Consider the following 17133-nt stretch of genomic DNA (forward strand, 5'->3'; position numbering starts at 1 on the left):
CCATACATGGCTACACTCCATACAAATACTGTGTCCGCCCCGGTAGCTGAGTGGTCAGCGCGACAGACTGTCAATCCAAAGGTCCTGGGTTCGATTCCCGGCTGGATCGGAGATTTTCTCCGCTCAGGGACTGGGTGTTGTATTGTCCTGATCACCATCATTTCATCCCCATCGACGGGCAAGTTGCCGAAGTGGCGTCAAATTGAAAGACTTGCACCAGGCGAACGGTCTACCCAACGGGAGGCCCTCGTCACATGACATTTCATTTCATTTACAAATACTTTCAGAAACGACTTCCTGACACTTAAATCTATGCTCGATGTTAAAAAATTTCTATTCTTCAGAAATGCTTGCCTTGCCATTGCCAGTCAACATTTTATATCCTCTCTACTTCGACCATCATCAGTTATCTTGCTCCCCAAATAGCAAAACTCCTTTACTACTTTAAGTGTCTCATTTCCTAACCTAATTCCCTCAGCATCACCCGACTTAATTCGACTACATTCCATTATCCTCGTTTTGCTTTTGTTGATGTTCATCTTATATCCTCCTTTCAAGACACTGTCCATTCCGTTCAACAGCTCTTCCAAGTCCTTTGCTGTCTCTGACACAATTACAATATCATCGGCGAACCTCAAAGTTTTTATTTGTTCTCCATGGATTTTAATACCTACTCCAAACTTTTCTTTTGTTTCCTTTACTGCTTGCTCAATATACAGATTGAATAACATCAGGGAGAGGCTACAACCCTGTCTCACTCCATTCCTAACCACTGCTTCCCTTTCATGTCCCTCGACTCTTATGACTGCCATCTGGTTTCTGTACAAATTGTAAATAGCCTTTTGTTCCCTGTATTTTACCCCTGCCACCTCCAGAATTTGAAAGAGAGTATTCCAGACAATATTGTCAAAAGCTTTCTCTAAGTCTACAAATGCTAGAAATGTAGGTTTGCCTTTCCTTAATCTTTCTTCTTTCTTCTAAGATAAGTTGTGGCATAATGGACACTATTCTTATGGAAGATGTAGATGTCCCAGAATTCATGAGTGATGAAGCCCATTTTCATCTGGATGGTTATATTAAGGTGTAGAACTGTCGGTACTGGGCACTGGAGAACCGACATGAACTACACTAAAAACCTCTCCACAGCTCAAAAGTACAGAAGTCGTGAGGTATCTCCAAGATAGGGATTGTTGAATCTCACTTTTTGAAGAGGGAGGAAACAAAGTTACTGTGAAATCAGCGTGTTACATCAAAATGTTAAACAACTTCCTTCATCCAGAACTTAAAAGGCATTGAATGAAATGAGAGGAATGTGATTCCAAAAGGATGGTGCCACAGATCACATGGGGAGACCACCCATGGAAGTGGTACAACAGATGTTCCCAGGACATGTCATCTGATTATATGGTGATGTTCCTTGGCCCCCATGCTCACCAGATCTATTGATCTGTGACGTCTTTTTGTGAAGCTACTTGAAATCAAGAATGTACGTGAACAATTGATGACCTCGGGATTTTCATTCATCAGGAAATTGAAGCTCTACCAAATGAAATGTTGGAGAGAGCTACACATTAACTTTCAGGGGAGGATCCAAATTTGTGTCTGGCAAGGACGTCATCTCGGCAACATTATTTTTAAAAACCTATTAAGGTATGTATATTTCAAAAATGCAGTAAAAGTACTATTACTGAATGCAAGATTAAAAAAAAAGAATAGCGAAAAACATGCATTTCCTCTGCTCCATTCTTTCTATCTTTCAAATTAACAGCTTAAGTTCATAAAATCAAGACTAGAATAAGAACAGTCTATATAATGACTTATTTCAATAACTTACAAGTAACCAAAAACAGTTTGGCTCCTAATAAAGGACAATAACACAAGTTTTGTATAGTGCCCAACTTCGACAATAGTTCCACGCAGTAGTGCAATCTGCATAATCAAGCACTGCACACTATTTCCTTTCATGATACAGGGCTACAACATTCACTTGTACACATATATTTACATGTTTGCCATAAGCTTAGTATTAGTTTAAAAATAAATAATATTTAACTTATCCTACATCCTTCAAGACCACTTCACTTAAGGTCTGTGGAAGGAATTTTGGAATATAAGTTCTTTCATAAATATGTACTGTATATTTTTGTTTTACGACATGCTCGGCATCCTCGAGATTCTCTTCACTATGGCTACATGGAACAAATAGTGTATCTACCACATTTAATCAATTATAAGATGACTTTTTCCCAAATTAATCATTTGAATAATAATGAGTTGTCTTACATTCACAGACGGAACTATTGCTGTTGATGTCAATATTTGTATAGTATGTAATTGATTAATATAGGAGTTGTCTCATAGTTACAGATGACGTTTTGGCAACTGAGGTCACCTGCATATTTATTTTGGAAAATTTGGGAATGTGTATGTGTGTGTGTGTGTGTGTGTGTGTGGGGGGGGGGGGGGGGGGTCAGAGACACCAGCTTGCTTGATAACTAGGACAAATGTGCAGAGGCATGAAGGGACTGGTGAGCGAGCAGCAAATTTTGTCATGCTGCCACTCATGGCAATGTGCACTAGGTACATTGGGTTTTTGTGAACACCTACAGGGTTTATACGTGGACAAGAAAAAAAAATTCCCAGATTTTCCGGTTAAAAATACACTTTCTCCCGAATGAAAACACTTTTTCCGTTTTAAGTGACAGTATATTTTCCCTGCAAAACTTATCAATCCTTTGAATGGTTATGGGTTTATCCACGGGCGTTGAATTTCCCGGCACTTTAGAGAACAAAACTCAGGGAGAAAGACACGTGTTGGAAATATCTATGATGTGCAGCAACATGTACGCTGCGTATTTTCGTATTACGAAAGTATACACTGGAATTCCATCAACACTGCATGTTACTTTCCGAATCATTGAAGTCGAGATTGCGATGCGCGTTTGTAAGCCAGTCATAGCTCATGTCACGTGATCTCGCCAGACGATGACAGCAGATATTCAGAGCATAGGACACGTGATGTAGTCAGGCAACAGCAACGTCACTGTTAAGTAGCACGAACAAACAAACAGGGCAAGGTAATAGTTTAAATTAATATACATAGTGTTGCTACAAGAAAAGCAAAGCGTTCACATATAATATTGGTCTTTAAGGTTAATAAGCTACAAGAGAAGCTAAACTTTCACATATAATGTTGATCTTTTTTGCGCGTGTTACACTTTAAGATATATCACACAAATGTGCCAGTAAAATTTTTTATAATGACATAAATGTCAAATCTTCAGGGTTCGAAATTCTTCTAAATGACTCATCATCAAAGAGTTGATTTTTAAATAAGAGTCAAACGCTCTGAAATTTAAGAAATTCATGGTACATTTTCGCACATAGTTCAGCTTATGTAAAAGGATATTTACTTTGAAAGTAACACTTTTCAAACAACCATTCACAATATTTTCCCGCGACCTGTTAGAAATATGTTCGTTTCAGCAGTTGCCAGAGAGCACAGATAACAGGTGACACCGCACTTGCGCAGCTGCCATGACATAGGAAGCCCATATGTACGTATGTGTAAAACTTTGAAAGATCATACATTATGTCATAAAAGAAACAAGACATCAGAGGATACTCCAAGAGCATCGGAATTTCGTGAACCATACTAAAATGTGCACATTTAAAGTGCATACTTAAATTGGACATTCGTATGTCTAGATTCCCAATGAAGTAGACCTCGGCCTGATATTAAGCTTTTCAGTGTGGGTTTCGGCATGTAAATTTTCTTGCAGCACCAGTACTGTATTGTTTGGTACTTTATTATGGCATAGTGCCATACGTGCTAGAAGATGAAAACGTGCACTTGAAATGCAGCGAACAGTTGAAACTAGCCAGTACTGTGAAATTACACATTTCATTTCAATTACATTGACTGCCTCTGCCAAAAAGGTTAATGAAAGTCAAATTTCTATAGCAAACAGACAAAAATAAAATAAAATCTGAAACTAATAACATATTTTAGTCTTCCGTAATTATGTGAATGTATTTTAATTCACTTTATAGCGCCTGGCCACAGATACCCGTTTTGTTTTCATTTGACATGAGAGTAAACAAAGGGGAAACAGCAAAATCACTGAAATGTAAACATGGGTCACGTGGAGATTACCCACTATAACTCAGACTGCTCTGCGCATCAGCCCTGGATCTACAATATTTGCTAATCGAATTTTCAAAAATATGTTCATCTTGTAGCGCACATCTTCCTGTAAAGTCTGAAACATAATACATATATGTTATGTTTGAGGAAATGTAAGACACGTTGTTTGGTCTTATGTGTGCCAAAGGGCAGTGCCACTCTGTGGTATTGAAACGTGTATATTTTGTAATGGATGCCATCAAACTATATTCAAGACAGTGGAAATTGAAATGTACCATAGTGCCTCTCCTGCTCCTAGTCAGCCGGTTTGACATCCTGCCCCTCTTCTTTTTTTTCTCTCTAATCTTGCTACAGCTTTACATGGCGTGCTTTCCTTTCTGCGAAAGAATCTATTACCTCATCAAAGTTCGACAAACGTTTCGCTACATGAAAAATTGAAATGTCGTTATCTAATACTGGAAAAGCTGTTGATACAAATAATACCCAAGACTGGTTTGGTTTCTTGATCTGATTACGTCTATTTTGTCACTGTCTGTTCGATAAAACAAAATAGGCCTTTCTAATATTGCAGCAATTTTGTAACACACACCAAATAAACGAGACTGTTTTGGCACAAATGGTCATTTTTATAACACAACAGAATATAATTCAGTACCAATATCAAATACCTATTAGGCCTACTACAAGCAAAAAGCTTTATGTTAGGAAATAGTTTCACATTTCATTCCCACGCACCAGTTTCTCAAGCACGAGGTCGAAAAGTAGTATTACGAAATTTTTATATAAATTTGGAATAGTCTTATTCTTCCATAATTTGTGTGATGTCCCCGTTTCTTCTCCTTTCTAGTTCTAACAAACGACCTTGTCATCACCAATTCTGTAGCTATTTCTGCCATTGTCAAAATTTGTTCACCAATTAATTTCACTAACCGTACCAGGATCACAGGTTTAGTTATCCCGTGATTATTCTCTGGTTAGGCGTTGTTACATGTTCGTACGATGCGTTTTCCGCATTACTTCCGGTACAGAACTTAGGCGGCTGCTAGCCGGGTACTGTACAACTGGTCCTTACTAGTATAGCGATCTGGCCAAAAATTTTCTGTCAAAATTTCATTTTCTTGTATACACTGAGAAGATAATACGTAATATTTCTCACCTGTTATTCCTGTTAGTCGTTTATTTTCATTCTGGTAGTCTGAATCTATGGATTTTGCTAGTAACTGTAACAACGCTGATCATTCGAAAACCCACTCAACCACATAATCAGACGGCGATTGGCATTCATCTGTTCGGCTTTACTCCGCTCAGCTCGTATGGCCCCGTCTCCTTTTGTCTGTGGAAAGATTATTTCTAGATGCGACGAGGATTCTCCTGACAGGGGCACCACATACACTACGCACGCATTCAAAAATAAACTTATGATTCATTCATAAATCAACTTAAAATGTGTTTAAAAATGTTCAAAAACCAACAGGGATGTGTTTCAAAATCATATGAATAATCGATAGACCAACGTGCGCTGGATGCTAAGCGCTTTGTGGAACAAGCTTTTTTTCCCCTCAAGAATATGAATTTGGCGCCCCCTTTTCCCGGTAGCATCTAGCTGCAGCCAACAGCCACATTCCTGTAGCCAGAAGCGGGAGAATCTACTGCTCAAATGCGGCTCAACTGCGCGTGCGCATGAGCCCGCTCATAACTGCTAACATGAATCTAATATAACAGTTGTGACTTCACGCTCATCGGAGGCAATTTGTTGTTATGAGGCATTGCATAGTCTTTCTAAAGCATTTGACACATTTTGCTGTTGGCAGACGCTTGCATGAGCACTGTGTGTCGTCGTATATGGCACATTTCCTTTGCAAATTTACGTTATTTTCGTTTTTTTCTCTCGTTTATGTTTTATTGTTGAAGTGTTATTCTGCAGTAGCGGGATACAGTAATATGGTTTGTTAGAGTATAGGTTCTTACCACTCAAAATTACAAAAATTTAACAGAAAACTAAAACACTGAAAAATTCCCGAAATTCTAAAAAATTCCCAGGTTTTTCCCTGTTTTCGCCCGGATGAAAAAATTCCCGGGTTTTTCCCGGATCTCCCGGTTGTCTTGGGTCTTATACACCCTAATCTACAACATGTAAACAGCGGTTTGTCTGAATCCATTTGTCGTCAGGATTGAACTGACTTTAAAATTGGACAAATTCTCAACAATAGTATGTATTTCTGCAGGAGACAGTAGAAGTCTAGATAGGGACCAGTGACACTCTTATGTGTGTCACGCAGTAGTGTTGTCAACACTTACCATGAGGTATTATGGGAATGAAAGTGTGTGATGGGAATGAAAGTGTGTATGTCAGCTGCTGGTTATAAGCAACCAATGAGAGAAGAGTGGACAGATGTTTGGAAGCACAAGATGAAGGAATATTGTTACTTTCTCACATCAATATAGGTGTGAAATCCATTATGCACTAGGAAAAAACAGTGTTTTCAGATCCCACCATAACAACCACCTCAGAAGATGCAACATATTCAGAATAAATAGACAAATATTTGTGACAACCAAGATTATAAATTTCACTGATGCCCATTTCATTTAGATAGAGGTAAGCTGTGCTATTAGATCCCACCCTAACCTCCACCTTGGAAATTGCAACATATTCTGAAATTATCATCCCACTGGCTATGTGAAACTGATGCCTTGCCAACCTGTGAGCAGTAGAGAAACACTGCCGTGACTGGCATTGGACCTGAGTCTAGACTTTAGCCAAAAATAGTGATACCATAGACAACTGTATTAGATAGTAAGCAAAACAGGAAATGATGGTAAAAATTAGTGGACACCATTTCTTTTCATTCAATTAATTTCTCCTCACATTATCAAAATGTAGACGCACAATAAATGGCCTAAGTTTAGAACAGGTATAATATTAACTTCTTTTACTTTATATCACTAAAACAGATTAGTTGTAATATATTAAAAATAAAATTCTTTCAAAGCACTTCTTAAAAAACAGGGAGAGGGCATCGTCTTATACTCGGGTAAATACAGTACTCTAATCTAATGCACTTGCCGATTTGTGGTTGAGCTTCAGGAGACATGACAGACAGCTCCAGTGTCGCTAGGACTGCATCATGATCAGAGTAACTGAAACTGTGTTGTGGAACACGATCCGGTAGTGGATGCTTGTACTGAACACGCTCAACCTGCAAGAAAAGAAATTCTAAGTAAGTAAACAAGTTATATCATCTCATAAGATCTGTAATGATCATGAAAGTTGTTTGTCTGGCAGTTGCTTTTTCTTTGATATACTGTGTGGTCACTTCATTTTATAGGATCAAATCTCTTATGGTTAAAACAAGGGGGAGGGAGGATCTGCTCAGGATGTAATAATACATCTCAATGGCCAAATAAATAAATGCTGAAGCAATTTTGCTTCCTAAGTGATGGCAAACAAGCAAAAACAAATGGAGTTACAAATACTACTCTTTAGAATATGAGGTTCTTTGAACTGAGAAATGTCAGAAGAAACTGTTCTGTTTGTGGAATTTTATTTTCACAGGCAGTTTTTCTCTTGCCCAGTCCTCTTGTGTCTTCTATAGCCACTTGGTTAGTTGATTCATATTCTATCTTGATTTGATAGCAGTTTAAGTTTGGAGATTCTTTTGACAATGTTGACTGGAATACTCTCTTTCAAATTCTGAAGGTGGCAGGGGTAAAATACAGGGAGCGAAAGGCTATTTACAATTTGTACAGAAACCAGATGGCAGTTATAAGAGTCGAGGGGCATGAAAGGGAAACAGTGGTTGGGAAAGGAGTGAGACAGGGTTGTAGCCTCTCCCCGATGTTATTCAATCTGTATATTGAGCAAGCAGTAAAGGAAACAAAAGAAAAATTCGGAGTAGGTATTAAAATTCATGGAGAAGAAGTAAAAACTTTGAGGTTCGCCGATGACATTGTAATTCTGTCAGAGACAGCAAAGGACTTGGAAGAGCAGTTGAACGGAATGGACAGTGTCTTGAAAGGAGGATATAAGATGAACATCAACAAAAGCAAAACGAGGATAATGGAATGTAGTCAAATTAAGTCAGGTGATACTGAGGGAATTAGATTAGGAAATGAGACACTTAAAGTAGTAAAGGAGTTTTGCTATTTGGGGAGCAAAATAACTGATGATGGTCGAAGTAGAGAGGATATAAAATGTAGACTGGCAATGGCAAGGAAAGCGTTTCTCAAGAAGAGAAATTTGTTAACATCGAATATAGATTTAGGTGTCAGGAAGTCGTTTCTGAAAGTATTTGTATGGGGTGTAGCCACGTATGGAAGTGAGACATGGACGATAACTAGTTTGGACAAGAAGAGAATAGAAGCTTTCGAAATGTGGTGCTACAGAAGAATGCTGAAGATAAGGTGGGTAGATCACGTAACTAATGAGGAGGTATTGAATAGGATTGGGGAGAAGAGAAGTTTGTGGCACAACTTGACTAGAAGAAGGGATCGGTTGGTAGGACATGTTCTGAGGCATCGAGGGATCACAAATTTAGCATTGGAGGGCAGCGTGGAGGGTAAAAATCGTAGAGGGAGACCAAGAGATCAATACACTAAGCAGATTCAGAAGGATGTAGGTTGCAGTAGGTACTGGGAGATGAAGAAGTTTGCACAGGATAGAGTAGCATGGAGAGCTGCATCAAACCAGTCTCAGGACTGAAGACCACAACAACAACAACATTCTTTTCTTTATAGACTGTAGAATCAAGTCCCTTTAAAAGAGGTATCAGTTAAGTGTCTTACTAATGGTCACGATGAAATCATGCACTGCTGCTCACTATTTTCATTCAACCCTGACATATTTCATGCTCTGATGTCTATTTTTGGGTGACTTTGTTTCCATTAACACAGCTGTGTTGCATGAATAGTTTCTACTAAAGCAATAACTGCATGTCCTAAAGAAGTCCAGTGATTTTGCCCTTTCAGCCCAATAAATTATCTTTTATGTATAATTTTTTAAAATATTTTTGGTTGCTATAAAAGTACCGAAGAGCTTAGGAATGCCTCTTGGTCCTAGCTTTTTTGAAAGAAAAACTTCGATATTCATCTCCTGATGGCGGGTAATACTTGCTCAGCAAGTGGATGACATATAATATACAGGGATTGAGTAACTCCTCTCCTGAGAACAGGAGGTACCCTTCTACCAATGGCCAAAGGCCTCAGAGTACAGATGAGCGGGTACAAAGTAGTGCACACTTTTGTCATTGGCAGAGAAAACTGCTGCAAAAGACACATGAGGTATCCAGCAGAACTGGATGGTTAAATTATACAGATGTAAGATTATCATTCAGGTCTCCAGACAAGAACAAATGCAGAAAGAAGAAAAGTACAATTTCCAAACAATGGGAATGGCTACATGAAATGTTACTTCTCTTCTGCAGTGTAGCAAAATAGAAAAATCTGAAATTAGAAATGAAATGAATGAGTACTGATGTAGTAGGAGTTCCAGAAATGTAATGATCAAATACTGATGATTTCTGCATAGATACAGTCATACACAGTGAAATAGCAAAAGACAAGCCTAGGACTGTAGGAATCAGAAATATTCTCAATAGACAAGCGAGACCTAGATTAATTAGAGATTAATTCTTGTTAGAGTTGTGATACGACCATGTGACACAAACACAATTCAGTAAAATTATATGCCAGCAACTAGACACGAATAAGAAGAAATAATGAATTAGAAGAGATTATTGGAAGAATCAATGGAAATGAAAACTTTATTTTACTGGGTGACATAAATGCTATGGTTGGAAAGAGGGAGGAAAGAGAGGTAGTCAGAAAATTTGGAAAGGAGTCATGGAATAAAAGTGGAAACAGTCTCATGATATTTTGCCAAAGGCATAAACTTTCCATTACAAAAAATCTTTCCTAACCATTACTCAAAAAGAAGTTTTAGGTGGAAAACAAATAGAAATGGTAACACATACCAGATCACATCACAACTGTTAAACAAAGATATAGAAAATAGGTACAGATAATGTGATGTGGGTAATGACGACATACTAATAATGATGAAAAGCATCCTAAAATTCAAGAAAATCATGAAGGGTGACAGATATAAATGGGATTTCACAAAATGTAAAAACAGAACACTGAAATTGTATGAAAAGTCAACAGACAAGAAAACAAATGCAGGAGACAGTAATGACACCCAAGAAAGTTGGAGAGGTCAATCAAAACTGGTATCTTAGAAGAGACAAGTGAAATAGCACACAAGGGAAACAAAGACAAATAAAAAGGTTGGATTACCACTTATCTTTTCAATATGACAGAACAAAGTAGGACACTAGAGATCTCAAACAATGAGGAAGACCAACAGAAGTACAAAAGCTTGAAAAATTATATCAACAGAGGGGCAAGACAACCAAGAGAAAAATATGTTGAGCGCATCTTCTTGGCAGCAGAAGATAATACGCAAAAGGGAAATGCAGATAGGGTACATGAACTTTTAAAATCTTTATTTTCAGACAGAAGCAATGGAGGTAGAACAGTTATGGATGCAAATGGCATTATATTGGACAACATTACAAGAAAATGGAAACAGTAGAGCCCTCAAAGACTAAAATGAAACCATACAGTGAAGAAAATCTTCCTGAAGGGATTATTAAAAAAGGAAAAGAAGAAGAAGATGCAGACAGCATTGGTAGACATATCTTAAAAGCAGAATTTGAACTACTTTTGAAAAAGCTGAATACAGGGCATCTTACTGGGTGCCTAAAAACTTTTGCGTCAAATTGAAACAGGTGATAGTGGGTCCAAAACCGATTATATTTTGATAGGGAACCAATCATCAGAAATGCATATTTATTGTTATGGGCATACACAGTGTAGCTCATAATAGTTGTTCAATGTGACAACTGCCGGTCTCAACGCATGCATGGCAATGGGGCACGAAGTTCTGCCACACTCTCATTACGATCTCTGGTATCTGTTGTACCAGGTGACAAGCAGCTTGGACACTAGCAGCAGGTCTTCATCTGTTTCTATAGGTGTTTCATATGCCAATGTCTTGACATAAGCCCCGAAATCCTGAGGTGTGAGATCCGACAACCATGCTCGCCGTGGGACAGGACTTCCCCACACAATCCAACAATAAGGGCATGTGTTGTTCAGGTGCTCGTGGAGATTAATATTGAAGTGGGCTGGTGCACAATTATGTTTAAGCCACATCCTTCTGTGGACAACATAGCGGACATTCTCCATGAACTGAAGCAGCACATCTAGCAGGAACACCAGGTAACGTGGACCAGACAAATGGAGAGGCAGCAAATAATTTCCTATTAGGTGAACTTGGACAATGCCTGTTGCTGGTGGCCACCAATGTGGGTGGCATGGGGATTGTCCTCACCCCAGAAATAGCTGTTGTAGCCATTGAAAACACTGTCATGGGTGAATGAGGCCTCATCTGTGAACATTGCAAACTGTGCAAAGTTCAGCACTACAGTACTGTGTTGGATAATCCACTGATAAAAAGTGAATGTGAGGCTCAAAATCCATTGGTCCCAGTGCCTGCAAACGTTCTTTATGATAGGGGTGTAACACCTATGCACCAGTACTCCCCATGCTATATCCTTCAAAGTGTGTGTTTCATGGGCAAGTTGATGGCTACTTATTGCTGGGTGGTTGACCACATGATCCAACGCCATCTCCTCAAAGTATGGTGCTCACACGTCTTTGGTGGGAACCTTGCCCAGCTCTCTGTGGCATGAATGACTGTATCTCTCATAAGTTGGCATCCACAGAGATAAAATTCTTCCAATTAGGAAGACATCTGAAACTTCGTGGCAGATTAAAACTGTGTGCCGGACCGAGACTCAAACTCGGGACCTTTGCCTTTCGCGGGCAAGTTCTCTACCAACTGAGTTACCCAAGCGCGACTCACGCCCCGTCCTCACAGCTTTACTTCTGCCAGTACCTCGTCTCCTACCTTCCAAACTTTACAGAAGCTCTCCTGCGAACTAATGTAATGGATAATGTATGAAAATGCAGTGGTCGAAACTCGGGGCGAAGAAAAAAAAGCTCGTCTTCCACCTTTTTTTTTAATTTATTTACTGACGCAGAGGTTTTGGCGCCAGTATTTATCTTTGTGCCTACAAAGCATGTCTGTGTAGCGCTACATATATTCGACGGCAGAAGTTAGTTGTGGCGGCACCTACCAACATTTTTCAGAACTTCCGCTTGCTTTGCACTCGATTCTAAGCCGCAGGCGGTTTTTTGGATTACAAAAACTGGAAAAAAAGTGCGGCTTAGATTCGAGTAAATACGGTATATGAACATAGGGAGATTGCAATGGATTATGTACAAAATTTTGGAATTCTCATCCTTAAAAAGACTATACTTAAATATATGTAAATTACTGGATGCTTAGCCTAGTGCTGCAAGCATGAAAAATAGTATTCAATACTGTCCTCAATTGAATGCAACACAAAATGTGAAATAAGGGAAAGGCAACCACTCACTCACAGCAGACTGATGCATAGTACACAGACAGGTGTAGCAGACAAAAGTACCTTTGCCTTTCCCTTATTTTATGTACTGTTCCATCCAGGAATTTCCATTATTGAAATGCAACACAAAATTGAAGCCATACCTCAGAAGATCAGTTTGTCTTATGAAAGAGCCAATGAACCAGAGAAGGAATATTAGTATTAAGATTGTTTATAAAGAAATGGATGGAAAGGTATTTAACAACATACAGATCATTTGTAGCTATCCAGAACATGTTTGGTATTGTAAAATGGGAAAAAATGTATAAGGTACTGGAGCAGGGAAAGGCGTTCAGCACAAGAAGCTAGCAATATTGGCAAAAGAATCAATATGCTGATACATTGCTGTTTTAACTGAAAATGAAATAGTGAAAGTGAAGAAGACCACGGAGTCATGTTACATAACATGGATAAAATTATGGGAAAAGAATATAACATGAAAACAAACAAGTCTGAAACAAATGTGATGGTTTGTGACAAATGAGGGGAAGCCAACGTCCGAATATACATATGTGACAAGCAAATGCAACAAGTTGATTCATTTATTTATTTAGAAAGCAAGACTGATAGAACCGAAAAAGAAGTAAGAAGCAGAACTGCTCCAGGGAAAAAAAAAAAAAAAGATCTTTCAATAAAAATAAAACAGAATTAACCTCAGAAAATATAGCCTACAAATCATGAAAAGGTTTCTGAAAGCATATGTTTGGAGTGTAGCAGTGTATGGGTGTGTGACCTGGGGCTGTGGAAAGGAAAAGATTGAATTCTTTTGAGATATGGCAGTACAGGTGCATCCTGAAAATGAATTGGGCTAATGAGACCAAAAATGATGGTCGCTTAAAATAGACGGACAGAAGATGATGTGATGATGTTGGATGTGGTGCACTCAACGGATGGTCATCAGCACCCTAACGAAGTGTCAGGATACCATTCGCTTGGGGAGGAGAGGAACCTCCCCTCCACAGCACTTTATGTATAAGGGCTGTCAGTTCACAGAATTTTAAAACCTGAGTTGCACTGGTGTTAGTGTCAGCAAGGCTGAAGGGTAAATCTGCAGTCAAAGTGAGCAGTGCCATTGTGTCAGTATATAAAATACTCATGGCCAAAACATACTAATTGGAAGTGGCACACCAAAAACTTCACAAAGAGGTGGCTCTTCCCACCGGAGTTTGAGTGATCACAGCTAGTTGTTCGCTACTCCCAAACATTTGGTATCCCAGTGAAGCGTGATTCCTCTGTCAAGCAATGAGATGACAGCGTGCAAGGAAATGATGGATCAATAACTAACACTATCCTTACATGCTTGCTTGGCAGCTTTTGTCGGATGTCACATTCCTGTACCATAATTTGTACAAGTATGCAACAAAAGACCCTCCTTGCCTCCTGTTGGATATGCTGTACGGTATGATAGGAGATCTGAATCGATTGGTTTACTGGATGCATACAGTGGACCACTGAGCCTGTCAGAGCAGAAAAGAAACTTTCTACTGTGGCATTTTTGAAAGCAATCACCTTCCATCATAACGATATATAAATCCACATCATAATTTGTAAAGTATTCCAGTAGGCGTACTTGGAAAATCATATCAGGGAAAACTTTTAACAACCAATTGCATTACCTCAATGGGAGCCAACTATATAGGCTAAAACGTCATCAAAAATTGTACTGAATGCTTTCTAAGAAAATTATTTTGAACAATTAGTTCAGGATCCCACCCAAAGTGTAAATGGTTGAGAAAACATACTTGACCTCTTAGCAACAAACAATCCTAAGGAAATAGGGACCACCATGAAGATACAGGGATTAGTGACCACAAGACTGCTGTAGCAAGACTGAATACTGTAACATTCAAACCCACCAAAAATAAATGCAAAATACATCTATTTAAGAAAGCCTCCACTCCCAGTCTTATCCTACAGTAGTTCCACACTACTCAAACTACTCAAAATTATTAAGAAATATTTTTAAAAAAATCAAGAAACATGCATATAATGTCAGAAATCAGAAATTCCAACAACAGACGTAAGGCTATATGGAATGCAGTGAAACGGAAGACAGGTCAACCAGCCTCAAAACAGCATAACATCATTATTGAACAGAATGGATGGGCTATGATGAGTCACAGGTGGCACATGTATTTAATAATCATTTCTTAAATACAGTGTAAAATATAGTGACAAAAAGTTTACAAAAAAAAATCACAGCAGTATTTTGAAAAAGTAATTCTCGTACAATTCAAGAATATGAATGTCTCACCAGTTTCTCCTTCTGAAATTAAGTAAATTATAAGTTCTCTCAAAAATAAAAGTGCATTTGGTTTTGATGGTGTATCTAATAGCGTACTAAAGATCTGTTCCCGCATAATAAGCCCAGTCTTATTTAAAATATAACTCAAGGCATCCTTCCAGAGAGACTGAAATATACCACTGTCTAACCCTATTTAAGAAAGGTGATAGGAGATATGTCAATAGTCATTGACCTGTTTCACTGCTGACATCATTTTCCAACATTTTTGAGAAGGTGGTGTATTCTAGAATAGTATCTCACCTCAGCAAACAATAATATTCTCAGCAAACCACAGCTCAGGTTTCAGAAAAGTTGCTCTCCCGAGATGCCATTTGCATGTTCACTCAGCAAATTTTAAAAGCATTAAATTATAAAACACCACCTGTTGGTATTTTCTGTGACCTATCTAAGGCATTTGACTGTGTTTTGCAGTATCCTCTTAAATAAATTGAAGTTTTATGGGATTGATAGTACAGTCAACCAATGGATAATGTCATATCTAACCAGAAGAATACCCAATAAATATAGTCCGAGAGCATAATTCTGACTGGGGAGGGAATCACATATGGGGATCCCCAAGGCTCAATATTAGATTCACTATTGTTCCCTGTGTATGTAAACAATCTTCTGCATAACATACAACAAGCAGAATTAGTTCATTTTGCAGATGACACCAGTATGGCAATCAATTCAAGCATACATACAGAAACAGAAGAAATAGTGAGCAATGTTCATAAAAGTATCACTGACTGGGTTTCTGTGAATGGTGTCAACCTTAATTTTAAAAATACACAATATATTCAGTTCTGCACCCATAGCGGTATTACATCAATGGTAAGTGTAACATACGGTGAGGAAATAATAAATAGGGTGGAAACTTCAAAATTGTTACATGTCCGTATTAATGGGAATTTAAACTGGAAAAAGGCACATTCTGTAACTCTTGAATCGACTTAGTTCTGCTATGCTTTTGCAAATCTTGGGGAGACAAATCAGTAAGTTGACGTTTTTTGCATATTTTCATTCAATACTGACATATTAAATAATATTCTGGTGTAACTCATCTTCCAAGAAAGACAGACTTCATTGCTCATAAACGTGCAGTAAGAATAATATGTGGTGTTCATCCATAATCATCTTGTAGACATCTGTTTAAGGAGTTCAGCATTCAGACTACTGCTTCACAGTACATTTATGCCTCTAAGAAGTTTGTTGTAAATTATCCACTGCAGTTCGAAAGGAACACTGGAGTACATAATTACAATACTAGAAGGAAATATTACATTCATTCCTCCACATTAAGGTTGACATTAACACAAAAAGGGGTGCACAAGGCTACAACGAAATTTTTTTACCACTTATCCAGTGACATAAAATGTCCGACAAATGGCAAAGTAAAATTTGAAAACAAACTGACAACAACTTCTATTCCGTAGAAGAATTTCTGTTATTTTAATGTGTAAAAGGTGGTGGGTAGGAATACTCTAACTCACAACAGTATATTATTTGTTTAAAAAAAGAACTTAAAAAGTTCAGTATGAAGCTTCATCAGGTGTGTTCAAAAAGTAAGGTGACTTTATATTTTTATGAAAAAATATTTATTTCTTCATCAATATTCATGTTGTTCCCTTCAAAGTAATCCCCCTTGTGCCAACACTTCTCCCAATCCTTGAAGCACTTCTCATAAGCAGTTTTTGGTAAAGCCTTGAGTATTTCGATAGGTAAAGTTTTTATTTCCTCAATCGTTGAAAATCTTCGTCCTTTCATAGGTCTCTTCTGTTTTGGAAACAGGAAAAATCACAGGGGGCCAAATCCAGTGAATATGGTGGCTGAGGCATGATTGTTGTGTTGTTTTTGGCCAAAAAATCTCTCACAGACAACGACGAATGAGCAGGTGGAGTGTCATGATACAAAAACCATTAATTGTATTTCCACAATTCTGGACATTTGTTGCATATTACTTCTCGCAAACAGCACATAATGTCAAGGTAATACTCCTTATTGACCGTACGACCTTGAGGCAACAATTCACGCTGCACTATGTCACGGTAATTGAAAAGCAGTGAGCAAAGTTTCGACCTTTGACTGATCTTGGCGTGCTTTTTTCGGTCTTGGCTTTCCAGAATGCTTCCATTGGGACGACTGGGCTTTGGTTTTGTCGTCATAACCGT

General features: G+C 38.3%; 1 protein-coding gene across 1 annotated transcript in view; it reads right to left on the reverse strand.

The window, feature by feature from the left end:
* LOC126095231 (putative neutral sphingomyelinase) overlaps positions 1-17133 on the reverse strand; it is a 117039-nt gene that overhangs the window by 25557 nt on the left and 74349 nt on the right. The window contains exon 6 of the mRNA XM_049909977.1: positions 7215-7347. Coding sequence (XP_049765934.1) covers positions 7215-7347 — 133 coding nt within the window. The remainder of the gene's footprint in view (positions 1-7214; positions 7348-17133) is intronic.

Source organism: Schistocerca cancellata, chromosome 8 (assembly GCF_023864275.1).
Source record: "Schistocerca cancellata isolate TAMUIC-IGC-003103 chromosome 8, iqSchCanc2.1, whole genome shotgun sequence".
NCBI lineage: Eukaryota > Metazoa > Arthropoda > Insecta > Orthoptera > Acrididae > Schistocerca > Schistocerca cancellata.